Raw genomic sequence first — 26619 nt, 5'->3', positions numbered from 1 at the left:
TTACTTTTCACGTTCTTTAGTTTAGAACTAAAGCTGGCCGCATAGGATCAAGTAGTGTTGATCCTAGATAGTTTTTGATTTTTCACTTTATATTCAAACCATTTTAAAATCGTAATAGGTAGTATTAACATTAATTTATAGATTTAAACATAAGGACTTTGTACAATACTATAATAACAGTATTTTACAGGTTATTCTTCGTGTAAAACAGAATTATAGTTATCATAATAAAATTATACATTCACGGTATAAGTGTATAATTATCGAACTGAAAATCGATTAAATTCGAGTCAATTTTAAGTGTCGTAGTTTAAGGCCAGTTACGTTTAAATAAGTAATGCAGTTTAATCAACTTGAGGTCAATGTTTAACGATTTTTGTGTTACTAACACTTTCAGCGTTTCAACAAAGGCAAAAGAATATTCATGAATTTACCTTTGTAAACCGAAAGGTTAACTACTGAGCCAATTATTCTCCGAAAGTGACAAAGGGAAATGAGGGATTCGTTTTCCCGCAGCCTTTGTTAGTGGGCCTTTTAGAGGCATGTTCAATTTTTGCCAACAGCCCTGCCGACATCGGCTTAAAAAGGATAGAAGATTTTTTCGAAGATTTTGTGGAAGCAATTACAATTTTGGTTTCGTTGATAAGTATATAGATAGGAGACAGCTGGATATAATTACTATAAACCTTAAATCAATCTTTATGTATATAGTTGCTTGTTCAGACATGCATAAAACTATAACTTCAGAAATTTTGTTAGTACATACATATACTTTTGATGGATCAAAATAAGGATCTTCATCAAACCAGACAATACCCATCAAATCAAACAGTCGTCTAGTAATTCAAAACTACAGATCAAACAGTTTTATAGTGTATAGCGGTCCTTCGAAGCAATAGTCCCAAACGTCAGCGGGTATAAAAGACGTTTCGCTCCTCGCCCGAGGCAAGTTTAACTTAAGCTGAGCCGTTTCTTGCTCAAAGGCTAAAAGGCTGAGCGTTTTATACTATCGGATGACCGAGGCTTGTACAGGTAAAGCCTACAAGATTTTACAAAAACATGACGAGAAAACCTACACGAAATAAGTCTTGTGTTCGGTTTAACATATTGTATGTTTTATTTTTTGTAACATGTGAAGGGATACCGTTGTATCTATTTTTGTACTTGTAATTTAGAAATGTATTTGAGAAGATCTTGAGAGATGAGTACATCAAATAAATGAATTCATATTCTGTTGAAAAAAAGGTTACAACTCTATGTAAGCTTTAACCTAATTATGAATATATACCTACTACTTGTATTTTCATTAATTTTGATATTTTCGCAAAATTTTCCACAAAAAATTACTCGGCATTTCTCGGGGCGTTATTGCACTCATAAAGCTTCTTCAATGAAAAAAAAACTGGGGTTGAAAAGCAAAACATTGTATGATACATAATTAATATTCTTGTTAACTTTGGTTACTATGGAGAAAAGGTTTTAACAAAGTGACGCAACACGTCAATTCTTGATATTTTAAAATTTGAATGTGTTATTATTCATTAATTTGTCATTAGATAGATTTTAATGACTGAATTCTAAACACTCTTTAGAGCGATAAGCAAAACTGTAATAAACTTAGTAAAATTTAATTAATGTAAATAAGTGGATGAAAAAACTTGCAAACTATTGATTTATGCTTTAAATTGAGTATCTTCCTTAAACTTAAGCGAATACACTTTAGTTGCACAAACAAAATACTTTATAGTGGTATGTATCTACGCAATGTTTTGTCGTTAGTCAGTATCTGGCTACCAATAAAGAAATCAATGCCCTCAAAGTCCAAAAAGGTATCCTAATCCCAATAAATTATATTGCAAATAAAAAGCAAATAACAAAGCGGTGGATTCTATAAAAATAAGAAGAAACAACCAAAAATAAATGCAAGAAGTGCACACCGGAAAGTGGCACGTTGGTCGCAGAGAGAATTTAGCTCTGTTATATAGAGAACATCCGTGAATGGTCGGTTCTGCAAACGACACAGAATTTTATCGCCATACAGTGCTGTCTCGGTGTACAAAGTTGCAGTGTTTATAAGTTTAGTACTTTGACATATCTTTCGGCGTTTTGTTAGCATTTTTTTAGAAACGCTGAAGTATGGTAATGTGTTTGTTGTTGGTGGGTAGGACTAAAAGTAAACTTTGGTTTATCACGTGCAGTGGCGTACCACACTGTTGAGAAAGTTTGATTTCTGCTAGATCAATAAATTGTTTGGTTTGGTTTAAATCAATGTTTAACTACAGACTATTTTATAGTTTGTATTTGTTGGAATTGACTTATTTATTAAATATTGAGTTAATTACTTTAAAATAAATCAAAACAAAGTCATACTTCATATAAGAAAAAAATCAGACTGCATACAAAACATAAAAATATTACGTTTAGTCGTAAAACAATGATACACCACCCCATATTGTTGCTTGTACATTAACAAATTGCTCTCAGATTTTTTATTATACAAAAAACCCCAAACAAAATACCTCCATTTCCACGTTAATGACATCAAATTAAATTGCACAAAAACCACTTAGAATATCAGTATTCAACACTCATAGTACAAACGAGTCCACTTTCGGAGCGAGGCGCGGGCTAAAATGACACGGCATGACTCCGCTTCAACTCGCTAAGTAATTACATACACGTCACACGTTGACGTGGAACATATTCTGCGTCACAGGAATACCATGTTTTGGGGATTTAGAAGGCAAATTGGATAGTGAAAGGCTTATATTTTAACAGATAGATGAGTAAAACGGTTGAAAAACAAAAGCAACAAAATGCTTTTATGGTAAAAAACTTTTGGGGACTGCCTTTGTGTCGCGGTCGGTAGTCTCACCTCTGCCTAGTACCTAGGTCTTAACCTTTGAGTATAATAGGCGTGATAATGTATGACTTTCAGAGTTTAATAGTATTGTGATATGGTTAAGAAATTAGAAGATCTGAAAGCTTCTTAGTAATGTTGATGCAAATTGACAGCACCACAGTACAAATAGTCTCTGTATAGGTACACTGTCGGATTCTCGACAGCATTTTTATCAATGAAAATATTGAAATTACTGTTGTATATTAACTTCATTGTAGTTTTATAATCACTGCGTTCTTGTTTTTTGACCAATAACTTTATTTGGATCTCTTGAAAAGTCTTTCCTAAAAAGTGTCAAGATAAAATATGTTGTTGTTTGAATAAGGAAGGAAGTTGTTTCCTCAACCGCCTTTTTCTTCAAATGATAAAAGTTACACGTTTTTTACTGCTATGAGGAAAATAGTTGTCTTTTCCGCAAGTTTAAATGAAAAGCTAATGTTATCAGCAATAGTTTTTTAAGTCTGAGTGGTTGTGGCTTGAAGCGCATAGTTAAATGAAATGTTATTAAGCTTTAATATAAAAAACAGCTCCTGCCTGCCATAGTTTCCATTTCTATTGGATTTCTGGAATAAAAACTGTCCTTTTTCGGGTCTCAAAGTATTTTTGTACAAAATCTCATCAAAATTAGTTCAGCGGTTTCGGAATGAAAACTAAACCACGTTTTTTGGACAAAAGCCCGTTCATGCGGTTGACTATAATGAGGATTTATCTCTGGATGACAAAAATAATGGTTACCCTATTTTATATCGCGCGTTATTCAGAGGGTTGTAAAAGCAAGAAGCTGACTTGTAAATAAATAATGTAATGAAAAGCCTCACTACGTAACTGCCAGTTACATAATCAAATAATTAGATTTCTCGGAATTGCAACTTTTAACTTTACATTTCGAATGAGTAGCTTTTATTATATAAATTTAATGTCTAAATAACTAGCTTCCTGAAAGTAGCTATGCCCACTTGGAATTTCCAAAATCCTCTCTTAGTGCTCTTCTACACTCCTTAGAGAATCTTCATATCAAATGTCAACTTTCTACACTCTGTAGTTTCGGTTGTGCGTTGTCCATCAGTTATGCTTCGTATCTGAGATACATTTAGTGGTAGTTTATCGATACAATAGCGTTTAAACGCATATAAAACGCTATTGAATAGTTAGTAGTTAAGTAGGGTGTCAGTCAGTCAGCCCCTGAGTAACGAAAGCGTATTATATTATATTGATTGATATGTGTCGGGTAACCTATGTGCAACATGAAGTGACAACAGATGCTGTTATCCGGTAAGCTATCTCAAACTTATCCAATAATGTGTTGAAAACGGACCTCAATATTCAGTTTTAAGTAACCTTTTAAAACTGAACTGAAAATATTTTATTTGCTATCAAAAACGGAAACTTGGTTCGTGTATCGAACAACAGTTCTACGAGGGAAACGATTTTTAAAATCCGGCGCTATCTATTTCATGACTGTTAGTTTAAATCACCCGCGCGTTGCCAATTATTTTTATTTGGGTTCCAATTGTTTTTAATAAAGCCATGTTTTGTGAACCTTTGGTTTATTTGGAATTATTGTAGGACTTTTACAGTGCTACAAAATTGGTAACAATGATTGCATTTTGTTTGTTATTTAACGAGTTAATTAATTAACACACTATTTTTTCGAAGAAAATGTAATGGGTACATTATTTTACAACGACATAAAATCGAAAAATGATATGAATGATTATATACGACATAGTCGTATGTCGCTACATTTTCGTTAACGGCCATGGTACAAACATCACTCATAATGAAATAAAAAATGTACCCGCTGATCGATTTGCGGTGAAAAATAAAATGAATGTTGAAACTGACAGAGGCCTCTAGTTTGTATCGAAAAATACAGAGCATGTGGTATGGAGTTGGCACTGTTGGCAGTCATTCCTATGTTTCGAAATTCGTATTGATGGGAATTTGTACGTCAAAATACACAAGAATGGCCGTTGGTGTCGGGTTTCAAAGAGATTTGAAACTGAATACAATTTTGTACTCGACTGGAATGAAAGTCTAGAAATATAATAGCTTTATGATGAAAAAACAATATTGGTGTTTTATCGCGTACTGCGGAAACGATCGGTGTTTTATTTTATTTAAAATCCCAATGCTTTAACACCATTTTCACGTTACTTTGATGAAACTTTGCGCTAAAATCCAAAGCTTTGATTATGCTGAAAATAGTGACCCCTGCTAATGAAAAAATGTGAGACCGTAATCCATTGTTAGCAGCAGAAATGCAGGCTTAAATTTTGATGATGATGAGAACAAAATTTGAATGTACGAGCTCCAAAAAAAGGTAATAACAACACTTTGTTCACTTTTAAACAAAAATTGCTGCATGCATTTTTAATTAATCCTGACGTAGATGTGTCCTTTGAAAATTTTGGTATATTTTCGTTATTTTCCAATTCCACTGTGTGCAATTTATCTTTTGCCAGCAAAATATTTGCATGAAAGCTTCGTCAGTTTGATGAAGTCTCATTTAGTGAAAACAACTTATATAAAAATGTTTTTCCCACTTGCTTTGATGACTGATGAGTGGTGGAACTACCAAATTGAATGGATCGGCATTTTTTTCCGAAGTACTTTTTAAATTCAACCTTAATGGTTTTTGGTTGATAACATTTAAGGATAAGTAAAACTCAATAAATAGAACCGCGCCTATAGCCAACTAATTGGCAAACTTATTTTTAGGAACTGTTATTGAGTAGCTTTCTATAAAAGCCATTGCCCCAAAACTATCTATTTCAAACTAACTCATCAATAAGTGAATTCTAAGCTATTGATTATCTTAGCTCTAATTGAATGTCATTACCAGTGAGGCAGCGGTCTAGTTACTTACTGACCCGGAATATTGGTTAATACTAAAATTCTTGACTCAATCTGTTATCTGGGTGGTAAACTATACGACTGGTGATCACGAGATTTCGAGTTCTAGGATAGTGCAGTGCTATCGGTCTTTTCTAATTTATATTAACATATTTCTTTGCTTCGGGCACTATATACCTGATGGTACAAATAATTAATTTAAAGCTTATCCTATAATCTAACTAAACACTGAACATGACAAGAGAGCACTTGCAACTGACGTTTCGGAAAAATCATAGCATCACTGCGGGATTAATTATAATAGATATAATTCAATAGTCGTTCAATTTCTCTTTTAATTCAAAGTAACGATGTGTTCAAAACTAATTACATTCCATTAAATACAAATCGGTGCAGTTGATGTAGAGGCGGACCGCTCCGCCTATGCGTCCGCTGCTGTGATTACAGGTTCGATTTCCGGACGGGAAATTAGATGCTGGACTGTATTATTTTGTGGTTGGATTCAACAGCACAAGTTAAACAAGTGCATACATATTGCACAAGTTATTTGCAAAATATGAATGATAGTTTTGTGGTGCATACATAGACACATACATCATATTACTATTTTTATTTTATTTTATACATATTACTACATGTAGCCACTTACTATATGTATTTTGTATATCTACCATTCTAAGTACTAGTAAATTCTAGTAATTCTAGTCTTTTGTCCTATGGGAATGGTCGATAAGTGAGAGATTCCTCAAGTCACTCTAAAGCTCCGACAGTTAGTTGAGTCGCTAATTTAACTTGGCAACAACTAAACTCCTTGAGTTTAAGTGATAGAATTCAACGATATCTTCCGTCACCTATAATTTACAAGAAACTAGCATTGAAGTAAATTGCTACGATAATATTATATTTCCTCAATTTAATAAAGTTTCTTAAGTAGACCGAATTTTGGAGACGTGTGCGGGATATACTTGTAACCTCGCCTCATATTATAGCCTCGTATTAGAATTTTATTGAATTATTATCAGGCAAACAGTGTACACGAGGAACTTGAGTGTGTTTTGAGCCACTCTGTCTACATCTTTAGGTATAACTAGCGTAATGTTGTAAAATACTAGCTGACCCAGCAAACGATGTTTTGCTAAATATAAAAACAAAAATGGGAAAATAGATGTTGGCCGATTCTCAGACCTACTCAATGTGCTCACAAAGTTTCATGAGAATCGGTCAAGCCGTTTCGGAGGAGTACGGTAACGAAAACTGTGACGCGAGAATTTTATATATTAGATATTGTGCTATCAAGATTAGTTTCTAGATAATTCTATTTCTACACATAAAGAAGAAAAGAAATCTTAGTACGGCTAGCGACAAAAACAACGTTTTAGCTAATAATCTTCATAAATATGACGCGGGGACAAGGCTGAACACAATTGATCACTTCGTATTACATAAAAGCCGAGATTCGTGTCATGTACAAAGCACTATTACAGCCAAGAGCTACGAGCTTGTTTCTTCTGATTTCTTAATACCTTTATTAATAATTTGTTAGTTTAACGTATTATATATGGTAGAACGTTATATGAGTGTTAATTTAATGTGTATACATATTTCTATCATTATATTAGGTCGGGGAAAAAGTTTTTTCGCATTATAGTTTTTTTTTTTTTTTTTTTTTTTTTTTTTTTTTTTTTTTTTTTTTTTTGTTTTAAAAGACAACTCCCGCACTAAGAATTGCTCTTGTGTCGCGGGGACTTTTACAAACATACAAACAACGGACACAAAGCACAACCAGACCCGAAACAATTATTTGTGGATCGCACAAATAATTGCTCCGTGTGGGAATCGAACCCACGACCTCCCGATGCAGTGGTATCGGCGTGGTGGCCTAAACCACCGCGCCACGGAGGCAGTCAAATTCTGAGGATAAACATGTAATATTCTTTTTTCTCTACACGAAAAAGCTCGATATTTGGGTACCTCACGAGCTCACTAAAAGAAACCTAATGAAATATCATTTAAAACAGTTTTACCATAGTATAACTAGGCCAGGCCCTAAACAACTCCTCGTAGGTCTAACCCGCAACCCTCAATCGGAAAGACAGATGCATAACTACAACATCACAGATATTGGGAAAGTAGTAATGTCGTTTTTGAGAGTATGCCCAAAAAAAAAGACATACAAATAATATCAGACATAAACATCTAACAAAACACCTTCACATCACCTAATCTATAAAGGACACATACAAAAATAGCCTAAAAACTTCCCACTCAACCGCTTACAGAAAACACCGCTTATAGTTTATAAGTAGAGGCTAAATAGGTCACCATGTCGTCTAAGTAAGTCAGCATCCAGTTAGTTATTTATAGCCAGTTCCAACCTGTTTATTTATGTAATGAGTTGTGATTTTCGGGCTGATATTGCCGTTGCATGGTACAAGGCAGTCACACCTGCGGCCCTTGGGGAAATCCCAAGGCTGTGTTCAGCGGTTTAGGTGTTACAAACTAAATTAAGAAGTTTGTTATTTACATAGTAGAAGTTTTTAGAGTGTAAGAGCATTTTCTTCACTACATATGGGGCTTAATGTGAGTAACGAACAAACTTAGGCTAAAATAAACTTCAAAACAAGGTCATACAGGAAACGAAATATTAGCATCTTTGAAATAGAAAATAAAATCTACGGCCTGTGTGAGTGCAAGCGCAGAACAAGCTGTGGATGATCGAGTTTTCGATTGGGTTTGGTAGGATATAATAACTTTGCAAAGAAATAAAAGAAGCTTACTTTTCAATACACAGATTCACTATGGTATGGTTATTTTTTTACTTTACATGACACACAAAACTAAAGGTACTGTCATTACACATAAAGAATTATCTGAATCATGCTTCTTTTTTATTGTCTACTTTTTCTCCTATAACCTAAATTCTGATAACATCTTGATACTTTCGAACTACTTCCTTCAATGAAATCAGGAACTTAAAGTATCAACTATGTTTCCTCCACTAAAAAGCGAGCACCGAATCGATCGACAAACTTACTTCACTTCGCCACTTTTTCTGCCACTTGGGAATCAGTTCACACCGCAATCTTCCAAGTTAACCACTTCAACTAGTTTGCGTTAACTGGCCACATATACACAGTTATGAAACTTGGGACTTTTCTATACAATTATGGGACTAATTTGTATTGACTCTACAATCTTCGAGAAAATTAAGTTTGCCTTTCGTTTTCAAAAGCAAAGTTCTAGTGCTCTTAAACCTCATGTTGCCAAACATTGCTGCATTTAATTAAACAACAGTAAATAACAAGGTATTAGTGACTTGTTTTATTAGTAACGAATTTAAAGTGACTCTGATCGAATGTCATGGTTTCTTATTATTACCGTTACTGTCATCTCAAATGCTTCTTCCCATCGCCGAATTTCCCTCTTCCCAACGCACACTGTACTCCTCAAATGAGTATGAGGCATTTTTTTACTCCCTGTACTAAGCTCAAATGTATCAGATTTATTAAACCCGACCCACGAGTCATCATAGTGATAATATATTGCATACTGAGAAATATTGAAAATCAATTTTCAGTTGAATGGTAGCGATATAACAGAGACAAAACTTTGCCGTAAACTGACAAATTTTATGAGCGAAAAGTATCACTAATAAATCGGGTTCAATCCTATTCTATTAAAGAAAAGTAAATACACTACCAATATTCTAGTAAGCTTGAACCAAGCAATTTTGTTCCGTAAGTGGGTTAACCGCAGGAATTTAGTACAATAGTTTCACATTCCATTCAATATTGGGGAATCCAGATCTTCTTCATTGTCTCGAAGTCGGTTCCAACGTCTGACTTTACCGTGGTAATGTAGATCAATAGTTTTGAATCAACTAATGAAACGCTGGGGTCAATGAAACTGTTTTGTATTTGAACAAATCTAGGAATACTTTCCACAATCTACCTATTTCAGTTCACTATTTAATACCATTACACCATTCCATTATTTAGCTTTAGTTGTCTCTAACATTCTATGTAATTTGTCGCAATCTATATTGTGAAACGTTCCGCGTTATGTAGATAAATTTATGCTTACAAAGGCAAATACACCAAATATTGGTTTATTCAACACAAAAATATTGCACACACATTCCATGTCATACGATAATCCACATACATTCTAAATCTCCCTTCCATCCCTCATAAAAATAAACAACACATACGCCAATGTCATAAAAGATTAAACAAATTGTAACATAGAGTTACAAATCATTATGTCCGGTGACGTCATCCATTCGCGTCCGTACACTGGCGTGCAAAAAAAGCGGCACGAACAAATGATAACAGAGGCAACAATGAAAAACAAACATCAATAACTCTGGACCGCTCTGTTTAAACTCTAATGGCTTTTGATACTCAATTATTTGGGCCATATTTGTAATATTGCGGTACCATATAATGGGACTGTTTGTGCGATTGTTTGCTTTAAACGAGGGGTTAATTTGGGAGAGAATACAACAATGTTATATGAAAATGGTGCTAGGTTATCAGGTAATAGGGGCCTAATTCCAATAAATATTTTGTTTCATTGTTTGAGAGAGCGATGATGTTTTTATACTTGTCAATGATCAATGCTGCCAACAATGGAAATATATCTATATTAAGACGTGGCCTTGCATAAATTCCATTTCGTGCTAATAAAACTGGATTATAGAAGCGCCAAATAATTTTCAAATCTCGCATTTGAAAATCTGAAAACGTTTTTTTGTCGTCGTTCAAAAAAATTAAATAATTGTAATAAAAAAATGCATTGTAGAAAAAGTCTGACCAATCGAAGTAATTATTTATTTTCTTGTCAAATAAAAGGTTTTCATTACAAAATGGCAATTAGCTGCCATTAATATAATATCATACTCGTTATATTTTATTAAGATCGTAATCAAAGCTTCAACTTAATGAAGACAATTTTATGAAAAGAAATCATTATAATTATGCTTTTACATCTTTCCAAAGTTTCTGTGACCTTTTGAAATAACTTTTAATTACTCAACCTAAAGTTACGGACACCGTAAACTTTCATAAACAAACAGATTTTCATTTAACAGTTATTAAAAATGATTTTACAGGACCTGTTTACAAGTTGTTAAAATTTGTGATGGGGATTACAGTTTGCTTAATTGTTCTGATTCTGTGAATTCTGTAATATTTTGTTTATAAATTTATTGAGTTCTAACTTCGAGAGTGCGAAGCTGCTACATTATTTCGTAACTTCAGTACATGTGTATATTAAATTCAAATTGCAATACAGAAATATAACGAATAACTTGTTTGGTATAAACATCTTCAATTACACGATCCAATGAAAATGCTTTCCAGTTAACAATAGCTTGCCTTCATCATATTATGTCATGTTTTATGCCTTCTATCGCTTATCAAATACATATGAGAAGAATACAAAGTGAAAATAACAAAGAAAAAGTAAAACAAAAATCAAAGCTGGCTATTACATGTTTTTGGTAGACGGACGACACTATCATACAACTATATCACTACAACTGCTAACGCTATTTTAAACTTGTTTTTATATACGACTAGCTGACCCGCGCAACTTCGCTTGCGTCACATAAAAGAGAATGGGTCAGAATTTTCCACGTTTTTGTAACACTTTTTACTGTTACTCTGCTCCTATTGGTCGTGGCGTGATGATATAAAAAATTTTTTTTCACGAAAAATATTCTCAAAATTATTGATATCTCTTATATTATAACGAAATCGCGGTAAGGCATATCCGCCATTAAAGCAGTTGCCATGACAACGGAATTTGTTAATTCAGTGTCATTATAATATTGAATATTCGCGACTTCGTTCGCCACCTGAATTTTCCCGGGAAATGCGTCATTTTCCCGGGGTAAAAAGTAGCCTATGTCCTTTCTCGGATATCAAAATATCTCCATACCAAATTTCATGCAAATTGGTTCAGTAGTTTAGGCGTGATTGAGTAGCAGACAGACAGACAGACAGACAGACAGACAGACAGAGTTACTTTCGCTTTTATAATATTAGTATGGATTAATTTTCTGGCAATTAAATCATTTTAAAACGAAACTCCTTTGTTCATATTTTTAGGAAAACAGACTAACTGAAATGTCATGGCCCATATTGGTAGCTGACAGATGTTGTATAATTTAATAAGTATGTTTTAAATTAAACCATCAGCTACTCCCTCAATATATTTTTAAAGAATTTTTCTTCGTGTTAAAATAGCATCTTCATTTCCTAATAATAAGGCTTCACAGTTATGACATATTACACAGTATTTATAGCAACCAGTATTTACACAGACATCGTTCCAATAAACGTGTCACTTTATAATCGATAATCGATAAACAAGAGTTACATGTTGTTGTAATTTATCACAAAGTGACGTGTCTATGTTTGGTGATTAGCACCCCTAATGGCACTGAACGTGTTGTATACTTTATTTTGAACTGAAGTGTACTTTTTACTGTTTATTCGTTGTTTCGTTATCAGACCGTTTGTCAAATGGATTATAAATTATTTGTGATTCATCTTAAGTGTAATTGATTGGTTGATAACAATTGATTTATGGCGGTATGATAAACGAGGATTTGATATAATTTAATGTGTAGTATGTTAAGTTTGGATATGATTATGTGAGGCCACTTTGTTAAATTACTTACGTCTAATCGTTCCGTTAAGTAAAGGGCTGTTTGAATTATATAAACACCCCGTCTTTGTTTACTTATCGCTGATTATTTTTTTATGAATTTTCTTTGGTTATTAGAAGTGGGCATTTTTAATGCAAAGTAGGCTAGGCTAAGTTTAAAAAGAGTCGATTCATTGACTTTTTCAGAGAATGCTATTTTAGACTGAACTGCTACCAAGAATTGCAAGCAGAAAAAAATGCACACAGTTATTAAGTCCCAAAATTGCAAGTTTTATTTTTATGAAATGTCGTAATAAAGTCTGATCCCTTGTTTCCAAGTATTCACCAATAAGTTATAAAAATCTCTACGTTCGCTGCTTGCGTGCAACCTTTTCATTCAACATGAGCATGAATACAGCTCTGTCTGGTCAATGCACTACTGAATGCAAATCTTTTAGCGATTTGCAGCCAACTGGAAAAAGATTTAGAACGAATATTTCAAATACTGAGAGAGATATTTGTTAAATTGTCTTTATTTGAGGTCATTGACTCGGATTATAGCCGTAATTTGATTGTTTATTTTATGACACAGATCCTGAAGAAAATAAAACGATACGTAAATGTATTATTGTTTGTACCTGTTACTATGTATTAAATCAAAACTTACATAATATTTTTCTATGTATATTCTAACGCGTACAATCTAACCACTAGATAATAAAAAAGTACTTTCGGGGTAAAATAAAATGAAAAAAAGACAGAACACACATAAAAGTTTTACCAGGCAAAGGCCGGAACAGCCGGGCAGGGCCATCGAGGCGTTAACGCCGACACAACATGCCCGGTGTGACATTAAAAACGGTGGCGCGTTATCTTTTAACGGTTTTTTTTTGGATAAAGTAACCCCTTTTTACTTCTGTTATCGGTGTTTTGGTGAAGTGAAAGTAGTGCAGGACAACATTCAATATCAAAACAAAATTGAAAAATACATACAATATAAAATTGTGAAGGTTTGCGATACGGGATCGCGAATTCGAAGCGACTCTGTATAAGACAATCATCAATCTCATTTTATACGCAACTTAACAGCACCTCTAGTGCTTGCAGGATTTCTGGAACTAATTTAATGCAGCTCGAAATGACAAGTACAAATATTGGATTTGATTAATGAGCTCTACATTAAAGTCACAAAATGATGATGTCAAATTAATTACAGTTCACTCGTTAATCTGGAAATCAGTATGCCCAAAATGTGTGTCCAAAACATCATTTGTGACTCTTGATCAAATAGCTATCAAAATATTTACCTCTATTTCGCTTGGATTACACAAGTTCCTGGGATATTGTCCATAGCATTTTAGCCTGGTATTGCACGCATTAAATGAAGCTAAGCCACGTTTATTTACTCTCGTATTTGTGTTATTGAATATTTAGTTACCATGGAATCATTGGGTTTCCCAGGAGATCTGTTTATTAGCTGTTGCCTCGAAATCATACCGGGTTTGTAGATAATCCCTCAAAACGTGATGTACAAACATGATTTAATAGACAATGATCATAGTATCAATAATTGTTTGCATAAAATATTTAAAAAAAAATCGGCATGGAACGGTTTTGAAGCATAAAAAAATTAGATCATTTCGTGGGCAAATACAGGGAAATGTCTCCGGGACGCCTACCGAATACCAGTATCTGCGTATGCTGACTTCTCAAAAATAAAAGTATGGGCCAATGCATTTTGCTTCAAACCAAAATAAACATAATTACACTCACATATATTACGTGAGTCAGCATTATATCACAAAGGTTCTATTATTCACAGAGGCTGTTCGTCGCAGATGTGAGCGACACGTAAAAATTCGCTTGTCATTGCAGTATGTGCTCTATTTCAAATGTAGCTCAGGTAAATTCGAATGCAGCTTTTTGAATAGCAATTCAAGATTCCATCGATCAAAGTTATTAAAGATTTCGATCAAGATTTTGTGAATTAAAGTACTTTCTGTCGCTGCGATCTCCTTGACGACAGCACTCAATTGATGGAAGAATTGACTGAAGAGCGCTGAAATATTTATATTTATGTAGCTAGTATTATAATAAGGACTTGAGCCTTATATAATGTAGGACAGTAACAAAATATCAAATTACCTACCCAGTATACACAAAACTTAAAAGTCAGTTTTTTACATGTCATTTACCATTCCAGTTGTTGGAAGTAAGACAGTGGGTTGAATATTAAATTTCGTTTTTCACATGAATAACAGGCATTCCCAAACAAAGCCGTTCTAATAAAAACTCTGTTACCTTAGTTGACTTTAACAACTCACGCAAAAATATCAAGTAACTTTCACGATTCTTTCAAAATCTTTTCTTGCAAATTAGCATTACAATACATTGTCATGACGTTTTACTGGAGATATTATAATAAATATTTCGCCCCATCAAATGAAAGTATCATGCTCGTGAACGTTTATGACACGGAAACTTGGACCAACTTTGTTTAATATTCCGTCTACGTAAGTAAAAAACGATGATGGTTGGAGGTCCGAAAACTCAAAAAAAATCGAGGGTCAGTCGTTTCGACGTTACTTTTCTTGAAACTGTTGAAGTTTTTAAGGCTGCCGTTGATTTTAGAAATGTATTTTTGTATTTTCTTTATGTTTTATGGGCAAACGATTCTTCGAAATGTTTAGCGCCGTATGAACAGAAGGTTGTCCCGCATTGAATATAAATTCTCTCCGTAAACTGTTTCGGTTGGATAATACCCCAAGCATTATTGCTTGGTAGGTGGAGTTTAAGCTAGTATGATAGGTGCATAAAGTTTCATTGCAAACCCTATCGCTTCTACGAATATTACACAATTGTGAGGCCATATGTGGTTCTAGGACTTTACACAATTACCGAGGCACTAGGTACTAGGCAAAGAAAATACTTCATTGCACTTTATGAAATTCGCAGTGAAAAGTAACGATTGTAACTAAATCAATAAAAAGTCGTTTAACGTAAAAATACTTCACAGATAATGATAGTGCAATTTATAATACGGTTTCTTATTATATTAGCTTAACCATAACGCTAGGCAATAGTAATATTAGTTAATTGAGTATTATTCCAAAACGTTGCATAAAAATCTTAGCTAAAAACTTAATAGTTAGTGTAGTAGCTCATTTCCCTGGAGTTAAAACACCCGATATGTAAAGTGACCGCTCTTTATATAAGTGGTCTCTGTAAGGCATTATAATAACGTATTTTATAGAACGACCGTCTTGCTAGTGACGTTAATGACCTTTCCCATAAAATATGAGCCTTTTCAATCCCGACAGAATTTTAGCCAGTCAATTTTAGGTGCAATTTTTTGAACTCGCGTATTACAAAAAAGTTTGAAGGGTATTGGAGCTACGAACTTTGTTACTTACATTTTGTAATAATCGAGAATAGAACACTCGTATTTTATATGGCTTGCAATCCAATAAGTGTTATTAGAAATTTTATTTCTATTGAGAATATCTGTAATGGTTTGTACAACGTTGTTAGTGAGCTTTTATCAAAGTAAACATACTCTTACGATCAAACCTTATACAGCTAATGTTCAAGATTTTTCTATATGAAATACAGGCAAACTTATATAACGCATTCAAGTATGAACATCTTTCACGTATGTTGAACACACTTATAAAAGTCGAGATATTATTTTACACGATTTACTACAGAAGGGCTGACTAAAATTATCTCACTTCTTGCCGAGATTTCCTTCAGAAAATATTAGTCCCCGAACTGAACAAAAACCAATATTCGTTCAAATAGTCCTATCTAGTACATTACTATTACTACATATACATTTCTAGATAGTTGGGTGTTCAGGGTCAATTGAACAAGGCCGGGGTTATTGACCTTGGTCGTTTCACGCCCTAACGTTTGTAGGATTGACGAAAAAATAACTTTCGTTCTGTGTAATTGGAAAATGGCCTGTTTTTAATTGGTTCGAGTCTAGACTAAGATTGATATTTTAAACTTATTAGTTGAACCATAAAAGGGAGAACACGATTTAGGATTCGTGTACAAACGGCGTTTTTAATTGGGTTTAATTAAAAGTTTTAGACTTTGTTGTATTTTTATTAATATTTGATTGACAGCCATTTTAATACAGAGACCAGTGTAATTTTCGACCGTCTCAGTTAAAAAAACAACACGAATATATAGTAAGGCCTGTGATCAAATATTGCAATAAGTCTTCATTTAAATCACTAACTGCGTCGTTGGTTCACTGAGCTCATGATTGACGTGATGGATTCATATCTGGGTCGGATAAAGTGGCAATAAAAAGCACATCATTCTTTGCAGTACGGCTCAAACTATATCTAAATCAAAGTAACCAGACTTAAATCTGTATGCTACTTTATTTCACGCTAAGATTGCCTTATCAATAAATAAGCTACGGTGAATAATTACGGACTAATTACAATAATAGCCCTAGAAACAAACTGAGTAGCTACTAAACTGTTTTATTTACAAGCCTACTTTAGTTTCGGGTCGCGGCCTCGGGAAAAACTAAACAGTATTTTTTTGTGAACAATCCACCCCGTGACTTATTGACCTGTTAACAAAGTGTTTGTTGAATTTTAATGTTACTTCAAAGGATTTTATTTTTCTTAATAATATGATGTTTTATCAGAAAAGAAAAGTGGCGCGATTCTGTGCAGTCGGTACATTAGGATATCGAGAGTTTGACTTTTAAAATGTTCTGCATTATTAGTTTCTACGACGGCTGCTAGAGGCGCTGGACCGATTGTCAATCAAATAATTTCGATACTAGGCGGAAGCCAAAAATATTGCAGAAAGACACAATAATAAATAAAGTAATTACTGCAAAGGTTCTGTCTGTATTAAATTAATCTAGAAAAACACATATCCACGCCAGTTTTTCACGGAAACTACAACTAATATCTAGTGTATGAAACCTACACCCCGCAATTTTCGTTTCATTTATTCAACACCAGTACGATATTAACCGCTTATATGGACGGAAGCCGCGATAATCGTACAATTTAAATTTATATATTTATATAATACCGCGGGCTTAGAAACCGTTGAATAATAAATATTGTATGAAATGGCTTTTTGCGGTAGCGATAATTAAATGTGGAACTGGAAGTGCCGAAATGGTTTTTGAGTCTGTTTAATAATTCATAACACTTAAGTAAAGTAATATAACCTAATTGATGTTAAAAGTGGTAAAAACTATACTATTTTTGTATGGATTTTTGTCCATTAACAACAACCTTACTATGGCCATCTTATTACGCGTAGGTAGGGTCATGGCCAACTATGTAGGCGTCAAAGGTAATTATAATACTTACAGCCCAGAGTATAGGTGTTAAACCGCTTATAATAAGAACTAACATTTCAAACATAATTATTTCTAAATCATTGTGGGCGGCAACAATCTCAAATTTCATTTAACGAAAAGGTCTAAATGGTATTCTTGATAACCGTAAACCTCAAAATAACTAAACTAAAAATCATTCAAAAAGAGTCGGCATTTGAGAGTTTACTTAGAACCTAGATTTTAGTTAAACGATGTCAACATCGACGATTTCGCAGAAGGTTACGTGCCTCTTCAGCGCAAAATGACGACGTAAAATAGGATAAGATGGATACGAGTTACATAAGAATATTTTATGTATTTCGTATTTACCTTTTACGTTTATAGTTATTTGTTTGTTATGAAGACGACTTTTTCATGGGTAAATGAAAACACTTATATGGAATTGTTCTGCGTCATGAATTTTGAAGCTATATTAGAACTAGAGAACTACGCTTTGTGATGTCTAGACTGTATTCCAACGAAATAGTAATTATTAATCCCGTGCTTTGGAAACTTTCCTAAAATACAAGTAACTTAGACAAAACGGCTACATTTAAATCAAAAAATTTTATATCAATAAAAATAGGTGGATCTCAAAAACGGTTCCTTAGCATTATACATACTTATGTGTAACCACCATAACCAAATCGCCACAAATATCCTTAATAAACTGCCAAAATATTACAACAAGAACTTATCCAAGTTATACGATTAGAATGTACTAACACTAAGTAGGTCTGACGTCAAACTCGCAGGTCGTTGGAGCTAATGCCCTGTCACTGTATTAGACATCACCAAACTTGAACATGTGGAGTAAAATAGCAAAACTTATGCTTAAAGCTTTTCGACTTACGTATAAACTTTCTTGGATAACCTAAATATAGGAAGTGGCTTAACTGAGAAGCTATTCAGCTGTCTGTTTTGTATTAATGAGTGGAGTTTAAGATGCCCATCATAGTATATGTATTGTTATATATTATCTTGCCTGCTTTACTCAAAAGTGTACGTGTATGCTGTAATGTAATACACTCTAGTTTCGACATTAACAATCTTGGTCTTAATTCCTTGCCATGAAAAGGCAAGGAATTAAATTTATTAAAAGTAAGAAATATATTCTTACCTACTTTTAGATGATGCGTTATTACAACAATGAATTAATGAAATTACTTAAGTAATATATTCAATACGATTAGGAAGTTAGTTGCAGCACCTCACATCGATATTGTAAATGGATATACAAAGTGAAATTATTCCGTAAGCTAAAAAAGTCGTTGCAGAGATCTTGTCAGTCCAATTAATTAATGGTAAGCGTGATGACAGTCAAAAGTGGCACAGTGAAAACCTACACAACGTAATAAATTAATTTAATACTACCAAAGGAAATAATGACTGAACTCTTGATAGGAATACAAATGTACATAGATTTTAGACGGCGACCGCTACTGGACATCTGTCGATCCATGAAGGGCTTCATTCCTATATGTACCTATTGATCTTCCAACCAATACCAATGCCATTAAAACTACTGCTTGACTATATAAGCTGTTGTACTACAATACAGCTTTTATTCTTTCCGCAGACCTCCGACTTGGATTGATGATTGCTGTTGGATTCAACAAGGAAGGAGGTTTTGCGGCCGACAGTGCTTAGGCACTTAGCAGTACGATTAATCGGCCGCCTGTTTGTAAATTTGAAACGAGTAAAATCGGCGTTTGATACATATTTTTTATCCAAATAACAATTAAATAACGCAATTGTTATTTTTTTTACGCGAATTTATGGCTTGTGTACCTATCCGCAGGATTAAATTCGTATTATACCATGCACAAAATTATTTGTCAATAAGGTAATAACATTAACAAAACATTATTCCATGGTTTATACGTACACTTTTAATCCCATTCAACGCAACGCTCGCACATTTAACAAAGAATGTTAACCTTATCAAACTACATTTCATATGCAAATTGGAGCGTTATGTTAATTTTTAACATATTTACCGTGGCCATTACACTGATTATGAAGTTGTAATATTCGTGACAAGACTGCCTTGTGGCGTGTATGGAGGAAATAAAATTACAACGTATTGTTGTATTGAATTTATTATTATAAGCAACCTGTCGTTACCGAAAATAAAAGACACGTAGGAGAAACATACGGTGAGCGGGTGTGTACGGAATCGGATGCGTTTTTGTTTGCGCTTGTAAAGCTTCGGTGTCTCAGTTCCTGTTTTTTTTTATAGGATTGTTGAGGATGTTGGCGCTAAATAAAGCCATCTTATATTTTATCTTAGGTGCTGCTTGCGTGCTGTATTGTTAAGAAATAGTGTTAACAGTGTTATGCATTAACTTAAAAAATATTTTTTTATGTTGGTAGGTACCTAATGCAAGTGCTTATATAAAGTACGTTAGAACACGAACTTGTTTACGTAGATGTTTAAGTTCATTAGAATATCGGTGAGAATTCAAATAAAATACATCGAAAATTTACTACATCAACCGCGAAGCTAGTTAATTATGCATATATGCACAATTTACTGAATCAATACCAAAGCCACAGAATGTAACAAAACCAAAACCGTAACAATAATGTGGGCCAAATTTAAAAATCCCTAGAGAGTTTAACCAAAATCGGTGTTGAACCGGCCGTTGTTCCCGTGTGTTTTCACAATGATTTAACTGTTACGCGGTAGTCTGTGGTACATTATAGATGAGATGTGATTTCTTTGATCGATGGCGCCCGATTTGGACGACGGTCGTTTAGAGCCCTGCTCGACTAATATTTTATTCACAAAATGGCATATAGGTACTGACTGATAGATACTTAACCTTCCAATTTTATAGGATTTTCGATTATTCATGCTGAGGTTTTGTGCGTATTATTTGATTGCATTGGTTTTTCGTGAATGTCGTATTTTTATCAGGAAGTATTTTATATGTTTATGGTTTAACTTTATGGACTCGACTGTTAGTCAATAAAGGAAATGTGAGCTTGATTCTCATGCATAATAAATAATCCACAAGTTTATGATTCCTATCTTGAACTTAAACGGTATATTTTATTTTTATAGAAGCCAATAATTTTCTTAAATCTTCTAGGCTAGGAATCAACAAGTACTTTATAAAATGCATTTAATTTTTTTATGAATTCAAATAGCACCTCTTTTATAAAGTAGAATCATGAACAAAACTGGCGTTAATAGCCTCAAAAATAGCGATATCGAATAAAAGTTCAAACATTAATATAATAAAAAGTTGAACTAAAGTTATTTTATTAGCCGTAAATCTTTAGAAAGTAGTGAGATATATCTACTGAAGAAATTAAGTGTAGATACTTTTTTTACAACCAAACCGAAGTGATTTACGAGTGCGATAAGTAGACGACGAAAATTATAGAGGGGGTGCTTCTGAAGCAAAATTGTATCAATATTTTTCAACTGTAAATATCATACGAAAATGTTTCGGTCAAATTGGTTTTTGTGACCGATTTTCATTTATATTTACGATTGATAGAACTTACAAATTATTACAGCAGTATTTTTGTTTCCACCTTTTTTTATTTACACGGGTCATTTATTTAAATGTATGATATGAATGTTACTTTATTTCAATTAAATTATTAAAACTAACCGAAGTTTAAATCTTATTATTATGCGAAGTTAAATTAATGTAAATTTGAATAACATTTAAAGCACATCATGGTCAGCCCCAAACCTAATATTTTAACCAACTAAAATGTTTTATCCACACACCAACCTAAAATTCGGTTTAACACAGATTTATACGAACATCATTTAAATTATATTTGCTTTATTTTAATGAAAGATACAATAAATTTAAAAACTTATTTAAATACAAAATCTACTTTCTACACACGGTTTATTTTAAATTAAGAGATATTTAAATTTTTTTCTTAAAACCTTACTCGATAGTAAATTGATTTGTTTAATACCTACGATAGGAAATTGCATCGAAACAACAAAAAATAATCAATTATGACGTAGCAATGACAGTTTCTATTAAATAATAAGTAATGTGATTAATATCCAATTCAATATCGAATTTATATCCTATAAGAACTTGAGCGCACAATAATAGAGTCCATCACGGGACCCAGATGGTCAAAGATCCCTTAATTCCTTTATAAGAAGTTAGCAGTACGTAAAACATGTGAAATGAACTACTAACACAGTGACTGATTTTTATTAAATTTTCTGTTACGTTACACAAAATCAACTTAGGCTGACAAGTTTCTATTGGATTTGTTATGTGTGAAAGTTAGTTTTTTTGACAGTTTATTCCCAAATGTGTCTAGATCATTTTATTTTTTATATTCTCACGATTACAATTTGTTCATCTTACTGTGCGAAATTTTTTTTACAAACTTAAAAATAATTCATTTTTCCATGGCCGTCCTGGGGATTTTTTCGAGTAACTTGATTATGGCAAACGAGGTAACGAACACCTAAATATAAACCAGAAAACATTTTTAAAACGATATTTCAAAGTCATTATCATATCGTTCCATCAAACCTTTATGATAAGGAAATGTGTTCATTTTCCTCAATTCAAAATGGCAAAAATACATCATTCTTCCATCAATTACACACTGAATCCTATTGGGCCTAATCTTTACGAACAGACGCAAGCTGATGGTCGTCTTAGCATAATGTCCGTACGATTAACTGAGCCCGATATGTTTGTTTGGGGACGAGTAGGGACCAAGCGGAAGAGCGTCCGGTGTACGGATACCTTGTATAAATCACTGTTCAAATGGTACAGTTAAAATGTAGGGATTTATTTATAATGCTTTTGTGGGTGGTTGTACTGCTGGGAATGTTTGTGGTAAGATATTAACAGCGTTGTTTGTTTTAGTAGTAAATTAACTACATATCAAAGTGAAATCTAACTAATACAACTTATAGAATAATATTACTTAATTCATTAGCTAGCCAACGAAGTAACGAAGGGTTAATATAAAATCTATACTTAAGTTTTCTTTTACTCACTGTTTTATACAGTTACGCGTAAACTTATTTAATAAATGAAGAAAAACAGAGTCTTAAAGAAACCTGTGTTATCATTTGTTTTTCCTCAATCTCACGTTTCAGTATTCATTCTTTTAAAATATTAATTTCTCTCCTCAATACCCCGCAGGTTTCATATCGGAATCGTTTTTTTCCTTTTGAAGATCGTATCAATTTCGTTGAAAATAAGTTACCAACTAATTTCAAAGCGAACAACGAAAAGAGAGGTAATGGGAAAGATCCTTAGAGTTTTTGAGCGCTCAATTTCAATAGCAGAGATTTTATTGTGAAAAATATGAATATTTAAACTGAAACTGTTGAAGCAATATCAAAGTAAATATTTTTTAATATTCCATCGAATATTTGTTAGAATGATAAAAGTTTTATACGATTTTTGCGCTTTATTGCTTTCCAATCTCTATATTCTTTTAGTTTTTTATCCGTAGCTGCGATGAGATTAATAGTTCATCGTTCATATCAAATTATATGACGTCCTTGACCTTTTAATAACATTGAACAAACAATTATACATTTCTGTTTAACTTTCATGTCTGAGTGATATCTGAAAGTTAAATAATAGAGTCGATTGTTTGTTAATAAAAAAGTTGCTTAGTCATATTATTATCAATCACAACGTTTCATACGATATCTTCCATATATTGAAAAATACATGCCTTTTGTGTGATTTCTTAATGTAAAGGTCTGTAAATGGAAATGTACTGTTATTATTTTTCGAACTTAAAGACAGTTTACGCAGAATTTGACTGTTCGATATATTTATAGAAAAATAATGAAAACTGTTGTAATGTAAATCTCCACCTTTGTTAATACTTTAATTTAACTGCCCGGGGATTTCAAATTATCATTTAACTAGACAGGATGCTTCGTACCTAAATATGGAATTAAAGGATAAATAAATATTTAGGTTTTATACTTTAAATTAGTTATGCCGTTGATGTCGTTACACGCATCCCATCTATAGCTGAGTTTACAGCTTATCAAAATCAAATCATTTATTTACAATAACTATAGAGTAAAACCTCAAGAATTAAGGTATAGCAATGTTATGCATAAACACGTACATCATCAATCGTTCAGTTAATATAGGAAAAATAAACTAACAAGTCGATTTCGATACAAAAATATTTGCTTTCCATTCCATTTTATGTACAAACTTAAATAAATTGTATTTTTGTAGGCAAACAAACTTTTTCATATTATACTTAATCTAAACTATTTCACGAACAATAATCGAGTTACTTTATACGCAAATAATGTAAATTAGCAAAGTACTCCCTTCTCTTTGAAGGGAAAGAAAAGAAAACAATCATCACAGTTACGGTTTCCAACACGTTATTGCAGCAACCAATTTAATAATAATACTATGTGGAATTATATTCGTTAATATTACTACATAATTCTATACACGACTATGAATAATGTAACCGAAAACCAATTTTCATTTTAAATAAATCGTCTGAAACAAAGATAATAATTTTAGTTATGACAAGTCCCGAGCTATTACTTAAGTATCAAATAATACATAAAAACTGATATTTACGATATCCATACGATCATTATTTTATTTTCACTTTCACTCAGACATCCAATTTTGTTAGAGTGCTACTATTTCGATTATGGCCCTGAGACAAGGTATAAGTCCAATTTGTTTTATATCCAATAAAAATATCCAACAACGGAATAGAGCAATGAACTTTCGAATCTATTTTGTGTTTGTTTCAGTTTATTTTCAGTTTTATGAATCATTAAGTTTTCACTCCGTGTGTCGAAAACTGCTAAGCACTTACATTATTTATTACTATTGTCTCTAAAGAGGGCATATTTTTTTATAACCAAAGCATATTCAGATCTATTGAATATTTTTCATTTATGCTTTTATAAAATTACTATAAGTATTCATCCTACATGAGACAGTTGCATCCGTTATTTTCCTAAGAAACTTCACTAAGGTTCAGGATTTTAATGTCCTGCTACATTGAGCGGAGAGCCGTAAAACTTTAAAGTAGTTAAAAATTGCTAACGCAGAGGATTTCCGCTTGAAATAGTACGACAGCGATGAATTTATGTAGCTGACCGCCATTTCGGCTAGATTCCGAAAAATAATATTTTTTACTTTTTTTTGTTACTTAACGAATTTTAGCATTCATCCTTAATTTGTTTTAATTTACTACGTTATATTTACTTTCAGTAGCAAACTCAGAAACATGTCATAAACAAAGTTACTCCTACGAGCGCGATAATAAGTGGAGTATCGCAGAGTATACGAATACAAACCAATTCAATAAACGATACAACGATACACTGCAAACAAAATTTAATCGTCCATGCTTTGGACAATCATTGAATTTACGTTACTCCCAAAAACATATCCGTTCCAACAATATCGAAAAGGCTTTTTCAATGTTATCAAATTAAAAGACTGACCGAGTTTTAAATTCACGCCGCAATACGTCCAATAATGGGATAACATTTTTAAAACAAACCCATATAAACGTCACTTATAACAACTTTGTACAAAACGGTTAAAATAAACTAATAAGGTCAAAACTTTGTAACGGTCGCGACCACCGAACCGCATCGAATTACCACAACCCCTTTTGTACATTTGACCCTGGGACTAAAACTTACCGTGGAAACAGGTGACCAACCACAGGAGAGTGGTGCAGACATGCATGATGGTAACACGCTTCACACCTCGACAACGCACCATGGCACTATTATTAAAACACCATCCCACAGAACCAATTTATAAATCACCCCCAGAAGGACACTTATTATCTACGATCAAAATTTCACCCTCGAGCTGTACGTATGACGTAATACAAAGTTCGTGGCGTCCCGTTTTTCGGACGAGGCGACCGCTCGCTTCGGAGCGTCCCGTACAACTAAACGAACCACCGTTAAAGGCTGCGAGGGTGAGGGGAGGGCCGATATCAAATGTTTTGTATCCTCACACAGTCATTTCCCTCCAAGAGCGGCCACCACGTGCTGTGTTTAGTCAATTTTTGGCTGAATGGGCTGACGGCTATCAGTACTTTTATTGTTGTCATTAAACGTAACAGAATTAGTGTCGATTGTACGGTATGTAGGTACTACGTTTATTGGTTACTGTTGAAACGAGTTTAATGGAACAGTTTTGTTCTTGTTAATTAATTATAAATTGGTTAAACATTTTTTGTGCCGTTTTACGTAGATTGTAATGTTAGATTTTTTAAGTCCCTTTGAATAGGAGGGACAGGCATTGAGGAAAAAAGTCTTTGATTTTATAACGATAACGTCTGAAATACGAAACTCGTATTAAAGTCTGCGACGATGGGCGAAGTTTTGTCGGTTTTGTGCTAGGCCGCCCTGATACAAGGAGTTTTAACTTGAAGCCGGGTTCAGACTTATACACGACTTTGAGGGTTGATACTCGATTCGGAACTTTTATGAACAACGAAAAAGTGCGAAGATATTTGTTTGGGACTGAACTGAATAATTGTTCGTGTTGAGAAACTACTTCGTAAATTTATTTTCTTTCGAGAATTTTGTCCTTTAACTTATAACTTGATGAAATGGTTATTTCATTATTCATTGTTGTTAGTTTATGTTACATGTATTTTATTACTAAGCTTAATCAAATGATTTGAGATTTATTTACCCACATAATTCATTTATCGTTTTCCAAATTTGTCGTGTATAACAACAAATACGAGCGATCATAAATCAAAACCTTATCGAACAAACATTTATCAGTAAAATTGTCCTGGTCATAAAACAACGTTCTTCTAACCCAAATGACAGTGCACACGACAACAA

At 33.2% G+C, this 26619-nt stretch overlaps 1 protein-coding gene across 1 annotated transcript in view; it reads right to left on the bottom strand.

Annotated features, from left to right (window-relative positions):
• LOC142973963 (uncharacterized) overlaps window positions 1-25694 on the bottom strand; it is a 60263-nt gene extending 34569 nt beyond the window's left edge. The window contains exon 1 of the mRNA XM_076116003.1: window positions 25450-25694. Coding sequence (XP_075972118.1) covers window positions 25450-25531 — 82 coding nt within the window. The 5' untranslated portion in view covers window positions 25532-25694. The remainder of the gene's footprint in view (window positions 1-25449) is intronic.
• Window positions 25695-26619: the final 925 nt, after the last annotated feature.

The sequence above is a fragment of the Anticarsia gemmatalis genome, chromosome 7, assembly GCF_050436995.1.
Source record: "Anticarsia gemmatalis isolate Benzon Research Colony breed Stoneville strain chromosome 7, ilAntGemm2 primary, whole genome shotgun sequence".
In the NCBI taxonomy this organism is placed as follows: domain Eukaryota; kingdom Metazoa; phylum Arthropoda; class Insecta; order Lepidoptera; family Erebidae; genus Anticarsia; species Anticarsia gemmatalis.
This window is presented reverse-complemented; position numbering and strand designations above follow the sequence as displayed.